At 36.8% G+C, this 14,149-nt stretch overlaps 1 protein-coding gene across 1 annotated transcript in view; it reads right to left on the reverse strand.

Annotated features, from left to right (window-relative positions):
• LOC127850383 (disintegrin and metalloproteinase domain-containing protein unc-71-like) overlaps positions 1-14,149 on the reverse strand; it is an 80,447-nt gene that overhangs the window by 34,652 nt on the left and 31,646 nt on the right. Inside the window, exon 5 of the mRNA XM_052383376.1 lies at positions 9,937-10,019. Within this exon, the coding sequence (XP_052239336.1) occupies positions 9,937-10,019 (83 nt within the window). The remainder of the gene's footprint in view (positions 1-9,936; positions 10,020-14,149) is intronic.

The raw sequence follows: 14,149 nt of genomic DNA on the forward strand, positions 1-14,149 counted from the left end.
GCTCGAAATTAACACTCGCACACTCGCAAAATGCGAGAAAAAAAGATTGCAAGGTACGTTATAAGCCACTAGTATTTTTGCAAATAAAGAAATAGTGAAAAAAAACGAGTTATATTGCTTAATGCGTTCGAAGGCGTGAACGCTAAACCGTTAGTCAATTTTTTGAACGTCCGAATGCCCATATGCGGAGGCGCGCACCTTGTTTGTTGACTGGTATACTTATAATACAGATACACAGATGGTATTGATACAAAGAACATGAAAAGTCGACTATTCACACTCAAGTTAAATCCGGTTTTGACACAAAGGGGTGTTCATTATACAGTGTACTGACAACTGACATTTCCTGTAAAACGCGAATGCAATAAGGCTGTATCGAATGCGTCGACTTCGTTTAGGTATAATAGTGTTGATTAGCGCTAATTGTTAAAAACTTTATTACCCATTGTGTGTATTGTGTTTTTCAGGGGTGTTGCAGATTATACAGCCTACACGCGGCGTATCCGAATTAAAGACAATACTATTAAACCCAATTAAAATATGACGATGTGTGATCAACACCTGACTGAAATATATTCTGCGCTTTGTTACAAATTAATAAAGAACATTTTGATTTGTGTTTGGTTGTTTGGTTTTAACTGCATCTACTATTTTTTAGCGTATTACATGTATTACAAACAAATCGGACGTTGTTTTTTTTCCAAACCAGAAATGGACGAATTTAAGAGCGGACGAAATAGTCATTTTTATGAAAAGGGCGAAATTTTGTGCCGACGAAAATAAATGGTTTCACAGTATTCATACGCGTCTTAAATAAACTATGGCGTACCGTTTTAGTCATTGTTTTGTCAGTTTGTTTAAGTAAACAATACATTTGTTAACTGTTTTCGTTAGTTGTTGTATATAATAAAAGGAATATTACGCTAGTCAATTGTTCCAAGAGTTTGTATCACTCTCGTGGCTTGTGCTATTTCGCATCACACTCGAGGCTCCGCCTCTCGTGTGATACGTCATTACACAAGCCACTCGAGTGATACAAACTCTTGGAACAATTGACAAGTGTAATATTCCGTATGTATGTGACTATTAAATAGCATGTGCATTTCGACGTTTAAGACATAACATAAGGACCTTAAGTGTGCTCCACAACTCCTACCATACATGCTTTTTGAATGCCGAAGCTTGGACATTTTATTAAACCATAACCACTTAGATACATATTTTGATGCATTTGTAGTCCCTGAGAAAGTTACATTTTATTAAAGACCTTTCTTTAAGTTACTAGATTCACATTTTAAGGCTTCATTTTCAAACCTTAGATACTGATGAGCAGCAAGCAGCATAAAACCTGAACAGACTGCGAGTTACTCACAGGCTGTTCTACGGTAGTTTTATGCTGGTTGCACATAGTAATTTTTACTTTGCTTCTGAGGGGGAAAGTTAATTAAACACCTGCATGCCACAAAAACATAGAATGCTACCACAATGTGTTGGGCTTCAACAAAAAACATGATGCTCCCATCTACTTGCAAAAACATTATACAAGACCCAGTTCTGGTTCAATAAATAGATAACTGGACAAACAATGTCTGCATTGGCAGAAATTATACAATGAATAATTACATACAAAGTATAGGCCAGGAGAATATTGACATGTATACTTCTATCACTATCAAGTTTCTTTTCTAATTCCTAGCCCACATCAATAATACACAAGACAGTCTGAATATTTCTTGCAGCGCAAACCAAATAACTGACTTTTATGTGGCATTTATAACTAGTATGTGACCTTCTGCCAAACCTTTTTGCAAAACATTGACAGGCTAATAGACAGACACATTTTGGCATGGTGTTAAGACGCAATAACAAACAGATAAGCTTTTATCTTATTTAATAATTGTTTTATCATTTTGTATGGAGCTTTTACTGAACTCTTTCCTGTGGAACTCCTTATTTTCGGTCTTACAGTTAATCATATGACGGTGTGATGCTGCTATTTTGTTTGGCGATACATGGTTCCAAATGTAAATTGTTGTTTAAAAAACATTGTTTTCAGTAATATTGAAGAAAATATTTTTTGTTGTTCTGTTAGGGTGTAAGGAATGTTTGTTCACAGATTAACAAAAAAATCATTTCCCATCTTTAGCGTTCTGTTACACTTAATTGCTACATTAATTTTAACAATAAGGACTGCACATAATAATAATATTTAGTAAGGGCTGAAATACACAATTCCAAAACAAAAACTAATTTAGTATAATTTAGAAACATGAAAAATTATTTGTTCAATACTTGTTAATGGTGGTTCCAGTTAAATCTCTGTGCAGAGGTTGATAGGTTACCGCACCTTTGACCAAAGAGGTTGATAGGTTACCGCACCTTTGACCAAAGAGGTTGCCCTGCCATTTTTAGTCTTGCTCAATCCTTAATCTACAGGCGACATTTATTGCTAAATCTTAATTGGGCGAATTTTATCGAAATGATATCTGATGAAACTAACTACTCAGAACATTTGAGCCGTGTTCTGAGAAAACAGGGCTTGCATGTGCGTTAAGTGTCATCCCAGATTAGCCTGTGCAGTCCGCACAGGCTAATCAGGGATGACACTTTCCGCTTTTATGTTTTTTTTTGTTTCAAGGAAGTCCCTTATTACCGAAAATCAAGTTAAGGTGAACACCGCTCAGGTGAGTGCCCTAGGGCCTGTGGCTCTCTTGTTTAACCCATTTATGCCAAGTGGACTCTCCCATCCTTCTAAATTGGATCAATTTATTTCCAAAATTATGTCTAGTATATATTTATTTCTATATTTAGAATATTTCTTACAGAAATTCCTTTAAGCAAACAGCGCATCATGCGGCGTCTCATCTGGGTCTACGCTGTTTGCCAAGGCCTTTTTTCTAGACACTAGGCATAAATGGGTTAATAAGCTTCCAAAATCTTTCCACTAATTTCTTATTTTCTTCATGGCACAAGAGACATACATATTTTTCAAAATTTTTAGTTTATTCTTGATCTGGTTGAGCTATTTCCTGTTTGAATGTTCTAATTCTCGATAATATTGCGATAACTACCTGATAAGCTTTTGGCTTTGCACTCCCATGAGGTGAGAACATTGAAAAACATTTTATGTGAAAGAATTTCTTGCTGAATTTTTAAAGCTTTATTTTTTTTCCCTTGATTGATATTGTCAGTAGGGATGGGCACCTGCTAATCTGTGCCTGTCTTCCTGCTATTAAACATGCTTTGAAATATAGCGCAAAATATAGTGGTGGATAGCCAAGATTTAAATCTTAATGGTACATACTCTACAATCCGTGAATGATTTTTATGTGCTGGCATTTTAAATTACCCTACTGTTTTTTTTCCTCACTTGTTCATTTTCCAACAATTGCTTGGTAGATATAACATAAGCATACATGGTGCTCGTATCTTTATTTAAAATCTGGCTGGAATATTGCGTCTTATTTAAAGCTTGCTAGAATATTGCCTGAACATATAAATAATGAGTATACTGATTGATATTTAAATACCATTGCTCATAATGGTCATCCAAACATGAACATATTGATATCTGTTAATGTTGTATGTATCAGTAACCAATAAGAACCAAATCAGACTTCAACAAGAACTCTTTGAGTCAGATGCAGAATGACAGGTTTTCTGTCTTTAACAAAACCAAGTAACTTGTACAACAAAGTTGAAAAACTTGAAGCATATCAAATATCATAAAATAAATTATTAAATCAAGTGTGCATTCACATTTTATAGTTCCTGGTATTAAATCAAGTGTGCATTCACATTTTATAGTTCCTGGTATTAAATCAAGTGTGCATTCACATTTTATAGTTCCTGGTATTAAATCAAGTGTGCATTCACATTTTATAGTTCCTGGACGTAGTGTGCATTCATATTTTATAGTTCCTGGACGTAGTGTGCATTCATATTTTATAGTTCCTGGACGTAGTGTGCATTCATATTTTATAGTTCCTGGACGTAGTGTGCATTAATATTTTATAGTTCCTGGACGTAGTGTGCATTCATATTTTATAGTTCCTGGACGTAGTGTGCATTCATATTTTATAGTTCCTGGACGTATAGATTTTGCACTGTTTTTAAGTGACTAAACATCATTAAATTTGCTTTATTGGCATGTAAGAATTCACAAAGATTATTGTCCAATCAACTTTATGACTCAGAAACATATTATTTTAACTATTAGTAACACTGAATGCTTCCTTCAATAGCCTTCAATCTCCTGACAAACTGACAGCCTTCGGGACCATAATAGTTGTATGTTTTGCTGAAGAGTTCTGTCTAGAATTACTTTCAGGAAACTGTAACTGACAAGGGCTGTGCAAATGTCACGGAGTTAATTGGTATTAAATAAACCTGGAATAAAAATATTTATTTTCAGTATTGGTTGGGTTGGAGATCATACCTGTTGAATGATTGATTTGCAAGAGAAGAGGAAATGTCTGATCTCTAATGGCCATGTAGCATGACAGGGTGTTTTGTAGAATTTGATTTTTTATTGATCTGATGGTTTCTTCATTTGTATAACACACATGGATTGCATAAGGAATACAAAGACAAACAGCTGTGTATGTCCAGATTATTAACTTTCATAATAAAACATATGACTAAGTGCCATGCACAGAGAAATATGATATTTACAGTTTTAGCACATTATTAAGAAATGTGTAGTGAAAATATTGAACAAGTAAAACAACTTATATGTAATAGAAACATTGATAACAGAAGAAATGTAATGATTATAGTAGCTTGTTATAATTACCAATGAGAAAAATGAGCATCGGCTTTAGCATTATTCTACTTTCAAGTGATGATAAACAATGGAAAAGTAATTATTAAATTAAATTTATTGTAAATTAAACTTTCTTGAGGTGTACATCAAGGTTCACTACTTCACCTTTCTCTCTGTGAAAAAGCATTTTAGTGAAATAAGATCCCTTGGAAAATAAGAAAAAATCTGAAGAAAAAATTCCGTTATATTATAACACATTCATACATGGGAGTAAGAGACAAGAATAATATGGTGTTTTTGTTTCCATAATTTAAAAAATTCGTACTATATTTCTTCTGTAACATTTACACGATACAATGCCCCCTGACATGTTGTCATTTGCAAATTACTTGGGGAATTGTTGTCAACCAGGACAGAATCTTTGAGATTATTACAGCTGATCTGTGAAAAGGGAGTTAAATGCAAGTGCGAAAAGTGTCGTCCCAGATTAGCCTGTGCAGTCTGCACAGGCTAATCAGGGACAACACTTTCCGCCTTAACTAGACTTTCCCTAAGAACTAAGAAGTCTTCCTTTAAACAGAAAATATCATACAAGCGGAAAGTGTCATCCCTGATGAGCCTCTGCTGACTGCACAGGCTAATCTGGAACGACACTTCAAGCACATGCATTAAACCCCTTTTTCACAGAGCCCGGCCCATTTGTATTCATCTGAACACCCTGAAATCAGTCTCAGATGTTCACAAGCATGCTGGGAAATTTGTCGTCAGCTGGGAAATTTGTCGTCTGCTAAAATGTCGTCTGCTGAATTTCTAAAATTAGCCTTTTCTTTGATTTTTTTTCCAAAGAATACTATCAGAATAGCAAACAGTTTGGATCCTGATGAGACGCCACATTCTATGGCGTCTCATTTGGATCCAAAGATTATTACAGCTGATCTGTGAAAAGGGAGTTAAATGCAAGTGCGAAAAGTGTCGTCCCAGATCAGGGACAACACTTTACGCCTTAACTAGACTTTCCCTAAGAACTAAGAAGTCTTCCTTTAAACAGAAAATATCATACAAGCGGAAAGTGTCATCCCTGATGAGCCTCTGCTGACTGCACAGGCTAATCTGGAACGACACTTCAAGCACATGCATTAAACCCCTTTTTCACAGAGCCCCGCCCATTTGTATTCTTCTGAACACCCTGAAATCAGTCTCAGATGTTCACAAGCATGCTGGGAAATTTGTCGTCTGCTGGGAAATTTGTCGTCTGCTAAAATGTCGTCTGCTGAATTTCTAAAATTAGCATTTTCTTTGATTTTTTTTCCAAAGAATACTATCAGAATAGCAAACAGTTTGGATCCTGATGAGACGCCACATTCTATGGCGTCTCATTTGGATCCAAACTGTTTGCAAAGGCCTTCAAAATTCGGTTCCAGCACTGAAAGAGTTAATATGTTTTGATGTCAGTAAGTGAGAGAGAAATCTATTGAATGAGTCAGGGCCGTTTATTGCATGTTAAATGATTTATGTACAGCACTGCTGCTAAGAAAACTAGAATTGTAAGATTTTTTCTGAGCAGATATTTAGCAGAATGCTTTACTAATCAATAAAAAAGAAATGATGAAAAAACATTATTGGTGTTAGAGTGTTACAATTTCTTATAGTCAATGTACATTAGTTTGTATATGTTCACATTGTACCAGTGTGTTCTGTACCTTGTAATGTAACCAAGCTCAGCAAAATCAATGATCTGTTAGATAACTAAAAAGCTGCCAAAATTTACTGAATATTTTGTCTAAGCACAAGCGGAAAACATTCTTGCCAAGTGAAATGTGAAATAATGCTGACAAAAGTATAAGAACAAATTAGCCATTAGCTTTTAGCTATAAAAACAACAAACAAGTAACCCCTAGGGTTGGACAAACTTTGAACCCATGGGATTGATTTGAAAAAAAGTAAGTAGAGGACCATCATAATTATGTTGTCGCACATCAAGTATTAAACACCTAACCCTTGTGGTTTCATATATTTTTAATTGTTATAGTTATATACTTTAAACTTTTAAACTCAGTAATATGTCTACCCACTCATAAGTTGAAGGATATAAATATGGTATGACAATTTGCTGTTATGTGTTTGTTAACTTTTTAAATCAGGTAAAAATTACAAAGAAAATGGGAAAATGAAAATCAGCATCAGTAAAATTGTGAATCCGTCAATTTCATTCACATGGCACAACTATCTTATCAAGCATTTCAATTGTATAAAATAATTCAGATATTATGAATAATAATAATGTAGTTAAATATCTCATAACCTTGCAATTACTAGTAATAATCTAAAGAAAAAAACTGTTGACATTATAATTAGACTTTGGACTTGAGTAAGTGTCCAAAGAATTATACTCCCGAGACTATTTGATTTCCATAAAGATGAATGTAGAAATAGCTGATTACAAATGTGCTGCGCTCTGTGAAGGGGGTCTAAAGCATGTGCGTAAAGTGTCATCCCAGATTAGAATGTGCAGTCCTCACAGGCTAATCAGGTACAACACTTTCCGCCTAAACTAGAATTTTCTAACAAGAGACTCTTTAAAATAATATTATCATTAAAGCAGAAAGTGTCGTCCCTGATTAGCCTGTGCGGACTGCATAGGATAATCTAGGACGACACTTTACACACATGCATTAAACCCCCTTTTCACAGAGCACTGCCCATATCTAGCCAAACTAATGTATTATCTACCCAATAAACAAAGAAAGTAATCAAGAAAACACTTCAGCTTATCAAGGATTAAAATTATTTTTTTTAATGATTTGGAGGTTGCGAAAAAAAACTTTCTATGATTTACATGAAGACCTCTTTGTTTTTGATTTTGATAAATACAACAAAATCTCATTTGAAACAAAACATTCAAATATGTTTAGTTTATTTAGGCATTTGATGATCTTAAAAGTCAATAATTGCAAACCCTTTCATGAAGACATCAATTGTATAAGAACAAAATTAAACTGAGATAACCAGAATGTCTGAAAAATAAACAAAGGAAATAAGAATAATTAGCAGAATTGCCAGCTCATGGCCATGAGCAAATTCTCTCATTCAATGCTTTTTCATGGTGAAATTGTCATTAAATGCTGTCTTCATTTAGCATCTTTTAAAAATGGAAATGGCAAATGAGTCATTTACAGTCAAGATGTGAACATCTTGGTGAAAAATCTTGGTAATGAATTGTATAACATTATCAATCCATTATAAAAATGTAGAATTAATATTAGAATGCAGATACTTTTTCTAATGGTAATATTGGAAATGCTTTGCGTTAATAAAATTCATAAGAAAGTCACAGTGATGAAGTTGCAGCTTTATGATTTCAGAACACAGGTACTAAAGGGCATTCAAATGAGTGAAAATAATAATTAAACAACATTTCTGTCAATACACATAATGCCAGTTGAGTCTTTCGAGATAATGAATCAAATATGTATTTCACACAGCCAGTTGAATAATGCAAGGATGTTAAGTGTTGTCCCAGATTAGCCTGTGCTGTCTCCACAGGCTTATCAGGGACAACAGTTTCTGTAAAAAAAACTTGATTGTTGCAATAGAGACTTCCTTAAAACAAAAAAAGACCATAAAAGCAGAAAGTGATATCCCTGGTTAGCCTGTGAGGATTGCACAGGCTAATCTGGGATGACAATTGAAGCATATGCATTAAGTCCTGTTTTCACAGAGCAAGTCTCAGCTGTTTTTATTTTACACTGTATGTTGCTGAAAGCATCAAGATGACACGTGTGGACACCACATTGAAACATGGTACTTTATATGGTTTCCTTTACTCTGTAGTGACTCACCAGAGAGATTTTACTGGTGATTTGATCCACAATTACTCTGATGTGAGAGCAATATTGATTTCTCTTAAAGCAGATGGCTACTGATGCAGGCACACAGCATTTGTAACTCTTCCCATCATATCAAAATTAATGCAAGATTAAAATGCCAGTAGCAATTTGCTGATTAGCTTTACAAAGATTTCTTTTTCGAATTGAATTCACTTTATCAATATGAAACAGCCATCACAGCTATTAATGTTATAATAATATTCATTCTTGATATTAACTGGAAACAGAATGTTCTTTTTCTTTTCTTTTTTGCAATTGATGGATAATTCCTCACAAATTATCAATTTAGGTAATGCTTATTTAACTTTGATACTTTTTACAATATTCCTTCATTCTAGGAAAACTGGACTTCATGCATGTGCATAGTGTTGTCCAAGATAGCCTGTCTGCACAGGCTAATCAGGGACAGCACTTTATGCTTAAGTGGTATTTTTTCATTTAAAGTGAGAGTTTTGGAAGCATAACTCCAGTTCAGGCGGAAAGTAATGTACATGAATCTGATGATTATCCTGTCCCCACATCACAATATCAGCTTACCGTATTCCCTGACAGGTGGACACGGCCACTGCGGACCACTCATCCCTCCTCACAGTGCCCCACACATCACAATATCAGCTTACCGTATTCCCTGACATGTGGACACAGCCACTGCGGACCACTCATCTCTCCTCACAGTGCCCCACACATCACAATATCAGCTTACTGTATTCCCTGACATGTGGACACAGCCACTGCGGACCACTCATCCCTCCTCACAGTGCCCCACACATCACAATATCAGCTTACCGTATTCCCTGACATGTGGACATGGCCACTGCGGACCACTCATTCCTCCTCACAGTGCCCCACACATCACAATATCAGCTTACCGTATTCCCTGACATGTGGACACGGCCACTGCTGACCACTCATCTCTCCTCACAGTGCCCCACACATCACAATATCAGCTTACTGTATTCCCTGACATGTGGACACAGCCACTGCGGACCACTCATCCCTCCTCACAGTGCCCCACACATCACAATATCAGCTTACTGTATTCCCTGACAGGTGGACACAGCCACTGCGGACCACTCATCTCTCCTCACAGTGCCCCACACATCACAATATCAGCTTACCGTATTCTCTGACAGGTAGACACAGCCACTGCGGACCACTCATCCCTCCTCACAGTGCCCCACATATCACAATATCAGCTTACCGTATTCCCTGACATGTGGACACGGCCACTGCGGACCACTCATCTCTCCTCACAGTGCCCCACACATCACAATATCAGCTTACCGTATTCCCTGACATGTGGACACGGCCACTGCCGACCACTCATCCCTCCTCACAGTGCCCTGGTAGTAGCAGTGCTCCACCGTCTGAAACACATAACATGTAATATAAATATGAGCCAAGTTCTCGGAAAACCAGGCTGAATTCATATGTGTTAAAAATTGTCCCAGATAAGCCTGTGCAGTCTGCAAAGGTTGATCAGGGAAAACACTTTTCGCTCAACCAAATTTGTTTTGTTCAAAGGAAGTCTCTTCTAGATGAAAAACTAATCTAGGCAGAAAGGGTCATTCATGATTGGCCTGTACAGACTGCTTGGGATAATCAAGGTCTGCACATTACGCACAAGCATGGCTATGCGACTACTTGGGCTTATAAAGGATGACATTTAACACACATACATGGCTATACGACTACATGGGCTTAAAAAGGATGACACTTTACACGCATGCATGGCTATACGACTACTTGGGCTTATAAAGGATGACACTTTACACACATGCATGTCTATACGACTACTTGGGCTTATAAAGGATGACACTTTACACACATGCATGGCTATACAACTACTTGGGCTTATAAAGGATGACACTTTACACACATGCATGTCCAGGGGTGTGATTGAGGCAAAGTCAGAGGGGAGGAAAATTCTGTTGACTGATTTTGACTACGCGAATGGCGCGCATTACGCAATGACAAACCTAAATACAGACATTAAAATAAACAACTTTTTGAACTTCATAACAATATTTCTTTATAAAAACCTGTTAAACTTCACATTTAACATACTGAGGATGCAAAGTAAACAGTTAAGTATTTATTGTGATCAATAGCAGCAGTTTTTCAATGTATTGAATTACAGTTAATAGACTAAATATAAACAAACACACTTGAGTGTTCTTCTGGTGTTAATGATGTATTAACTGAGTTAAATTAATATATTTAATTTGTTTACCTTTCAATATCTTGCTTTTCACATCTTCACTCAGTTCAAAGCTATTTCAGTTAACTGAACAGCGTGACAAACATAATAAAGCAGAATATGCATATGAATCTGATTATACACAGACCCACAGACATATAAATCAAATCATGTTTGTCTATTTCCATGTTCGAACGATACTCTTCTGAATTGTTTTACTTCGCGAGTAGACTAAACTCCAATTTGCAAACACTGGTTTCCGTGACACAAATTCAGTGGGCACATTTCTTAACAAAATATGTGTTGCTTGGATCTAAAACGTAGTCTTTTTTTTTTGACAAACACATTTCATTATTCCTATCAGACTAGGTGATGTCAGTCGTTTATTCGATAGCTATTTGTTATTTCAATAATCTTAATTTTCTCTTCACAACGGCGCCATTTGCAAACAAATCAGCTACGTGCATTTAAAGAACACGATTTTAATTGGAAGATTGGGAAACGACAGCCAATTATATGGCTCGTTTTAAAAATGCTTAGGCAGATTCTACCAGTGTAAAATGCGGTGAGATTTCGCAGGCCGCGGATATTTCGGGCCGCTTATGAAATACGTCCGCGGAATCGGTGGTAGCCCCTCTCCCCCACATTTTTTAAAACGAATTTACGCAAATCTCAGAAGTGACATCCGGGACAACCCGATCCGCGGAAATCCGCGGATCCACGGAAAAATCACACCCCTGATGTCTATACGACTACTTGAGCTTATAAAGGATGACACTTTACACACATGCATGGCTATACGACTACTTGGGCTTATAAAGGATGACACTTTACACACATGCATGGCTATACGACTACTTGGGCTTATAAAGGATGACACTTACACACATGCATGTCTATACGACTACTTGGGCTTATAAAGGATGACACTTTACATACATGCATGGCTATACGACTACTTGGGCTTATAAAGGATGACACTTTACAGACATGCATGGCTATACGACTACTTGGGCTTATAAAGGATGACACTTTACATACATGCATGGCTATAGGACTACATGGGCTTATAAAGGATGACACTTTACACACATGCATGGCTATACGACTACTTGGGCTTATAAAGGATGACACTTTACACACATGCATGGCTATACGACTACTTGGGCTTATAAAGGATGACACTTACACACATGCATGGCTATACGACTACTTGGGCTTATAAAGGATGACACTTTACACACATGCATGGCTATACGACTACTTGGGCTTATAAAGGATGACACTTTACACACATGCATGGCTATACGACTACTTGAGCTTATAAAGGATGACACTTTACACATATGCATGGCTATACGACTACTTGGGCTTATAAAGGATGACACTTTACACACATGCATGGCTATACGACTACTTGGGCTTATAAAGGATGACACTTTACACACATGCATGGCTATACGACTACTTGAGCTTATAAAGGATGACACTTTACACACATGCATGTCTATACGACTACTTGAGCTTATAAAGGATGACACTTTACACACATGCATGGCTGTACGACTACTTGGGCTTATAAAGGATGACACTTTACACACATGCATGTCTATACGACTACTTGGGCTTATAAAGGATGACACTTTACATACATGCATGGCTATACGACTACTTGGGCTTATAAAGGATGACACTTTACACACATGCATGGCTATACGACTACTTGAGCTTATAAAGGATGACACTTTACACGCATGCATGGCTATACGACTACATGGGCTTATAAAGGATGACACTTTACACACATTCATGGCTATACGACTACTTGAGCTTATAAAGGATGACACTTTACACGCATGCATGGCTATACGACTACTTGGGCTTATAAAGGATGACACTTTACACACATGCATGGCTATACGACTACTTGGGCTTATAAAGGATGACACTTACACACATGCATGGCTTTACGACTACTTGGGCTTATAAAGGATGACACTTACACACATGCATGGCTATACGACTACTTGGGCTTATAAAGGATGACACTTTACACACATGCATGGCTATACGACTACTTGAGCTTATAAAGGATGACACTTTACACACATGCATGGCTGTACGACTACTTGGGCTTATAAAGGATGACACTTTACACACATGCATGGCTATACGACTACTTGGGCTTATAAAGGATGACACTTTACACACATGCATGGCTATACGACTACTTGGGCTTATAAAGGATGACACTTTACACACATGCATGGCTATACGACTACTTGGGCTTATAAAGGATGACACTTTACACACATTCATTACTATACAACTACTTGGGCTTATAAAGGATGACACTTTACACACATGCATGGCTATAGGACTACATGGGCTTATAAAGGATGACACTTTACACACATTCATGGCTATACGACTACTTGGGCTTATAAAGGATGACACTTTACACACACACATGGCTATACGACTACTTGGGCTTATAAAGGATGACACTTTCAGGGGTGTCAATTGCCCAAAATCTAAAATCCTGAAAATAGGCCTTACATGTGGGGGCCAGTGCCAAAAGAGGGTTAATAATTCATTTAATTATGTTAAATGTGTTAACAATATGTCAAATTAAAATAATTTGTGTTTAAAATGACATTTTGTGACAAAAATCTTTAAATACCAGAACAAAAATTCTCAAATTTTTATCAATATCAAAGCAGTTTTTGAGGGCCTAAATCCTGAATTCAGGAATAATCCTGAACTTTGACACCTATGCACTTTACACACATGCATGGCTATACGACTACTTGGGCTTATAAAGGATGACACTTTACACACATGCATGGCTATACGCAGGGATCATATTTTTTTTCGGTTTTGTCGGTCCTAGACCGATTGGGGTCATGAAAGACCGATTGAAAATCACAATCAGTCGGTCCGATTCTTGTTGCTATTAAAATTCCCATGTCATGAAATCGAATACACAGTGTACATGTTTACACACCCTAATGACATTCTTATCTCAATTAGGTGTTATAAACCATTCGCTGCAGTCTCTAAACCGGTCAGGACCGGTTTATTGCACGTCAGACCAAGAATAAAAAACTTGTGAACAGCGGATTAAAGACGCATCCGAAAAGACGCGTCTGAATGCACGCGCTGTTACTAAACAAAACATGCCGATACATTTCCCACCAGCGTTATAATGAGGTAATATAATTATGAATGAAAGTCGCGGATCTGATCGACAGAACAGCCGAAAGTTATTTTTATGGGCGGAACTTCAAATAAAAT

This window comes from Dreissena polymorpha, chromosome 11 (assembly GCF_020536995.1).
Source record: "Dreissena polymorpha isolate Duluth1 chromosome 11, UMN_Dpol_1.0, whole genome shotgun sequence".
Lineage (NCBI taxonomy): Eukaryota > Metazoa > Mollusca > Bivalvia > Myida > Dreissenidae > Dreissena > Dreissena polymorpha.